General features: G+C 46.3%; 1 protein-coding gene across 1 annotated transcript in view; it reads right to left on the reverse strand.

Annotated features, from left to right (window-relative positions):
* Positions 1-1,243, reverse strand: part of T265_06200 (hypothetical protein) — a gene marked incomplete at both ends in the record, with an annotated part of 13,915 nt that overhangs the window by 12,341 nt on the left and 331 nt on the right. Inside the window, 2 exons of the mRNA XM_009171408.1 lie at positions 720-990; positions 1,037-1,202. Coding sequence (XP_009169672.1) covers positions 720-990; positions 1,037-1,202 — 437 coding nt within the window. The remainder of the gene's footprint in view (positions 1-719; positions 991-1,036; positions 1,203-1,243) is intronic.

Consider the following 1,243-nt stretch of genomic DNA (forward strand, 5'->3'; position numbering starts at 1 on the left):
TGGCAGAGGAGTATGAAGGAGATCACGAAACGCTTGGGTCCTGTCGGTGCTACTCGCCTTCCAGGATGGGGACCGCGTGATCCTCACTGTGCCTGGTTGGAGACACTACAAGATACGGCTGCCAACCGATGTCAGTGGCGTTCCTGTTGTCAGTTTCTATCCAGATTGCCTGAGTGAATGTCTGGAGGTGTAGGCACCTCGGAATGATTGTGTTAAGCTAGCACTAAGTCCCTCCCCCACCCACCTTTATTCTTTTCTTCACAATAAGGCTTTCAAAAAGTCATGGTTGTACGGCAGTGAAGCACCGGTGTTGAACACTGATGTCACGCTGTCGATGATGATGATCAACGAGCATAACGGTGTGCAAACGCACCGCCAAACACAGGTTACAAAGGTCTGGTGAGGAATCCACACTGCGAGCATTAAATCAGAGGGACGGGTCACAACCAATCATTGCATCCATTTTGACAGCTGAGACTACAATCAGCAATATTCTGAGTTTTACTCAAACTGAGCAGACAGTTTATCAGATAGTGGCTAGTTTGCAATAATGGGGCTGCGTTCTGGAAGGCTTGTTTATTGGTACTTCCATGAAATAAAACTGTGTGACCAAGTGATATGCTTTGACGTTGGTGCTGGAGTTCTCCCGGTAAAAATGGAGTCTGGTTTCTCAATACTACTGTCGTCGTGTCTAAGTAGTACACCGACAACTAACTCACCGTGAAGAAGCCTTTGTATCTTAATCCAGGAGTCAAAATGCAAACAATGGTTAAGATGTAAAGCAGAAGAAGATCGTTGATATGCCTGCCAACGAAGATCCCGATCATCAACAGGGAGAGAGAGGTAAATAAATAGGCGATAGGATGATTTGCGCGCAGCTCTTGGAGAAATGTGAAAAAGTTTATCACCAAATAGCGGGCATGGACCAAACGGCGACAAAATTCTCGGTATCGTTTTTGTGCTTCCAGTGGATGCATTTCGGGGGCGACCCTGAGGTGAGATGGGTTGTAGTGAGTAGTATGGTAATGAACCTTACCTGGCAGATAGAGTAGGTCCAATGAAATCAACAACACTCATGGTCAGGCCAAACCATCCTAACATGGTCAACACAGCTGGATGGAACATGCCAAGGAGCAGGAAAATGACAGAGACAATTAACAATATGGACACCAACAGGCGAGGACTTTCCCAATTCAATAAACCTTCGATCTTTAAAATCACCCCCGTCCAGTCACTCACTCAG

This window comes from Opisthorchis viverrini (assembly GCF_000715545.1).
Source record: "Opisthorchis viverrini unplaced genomic scaffold opera_v5_128, whole genome shotgun sequence".
Lineage (NCBI taxonomy): Eukaryota > Metazoa > Platyhelminthes > Trematoda > Opisthorchiida > Opisthorchiidae > Opisthorchis > Opisthorchis viverrini.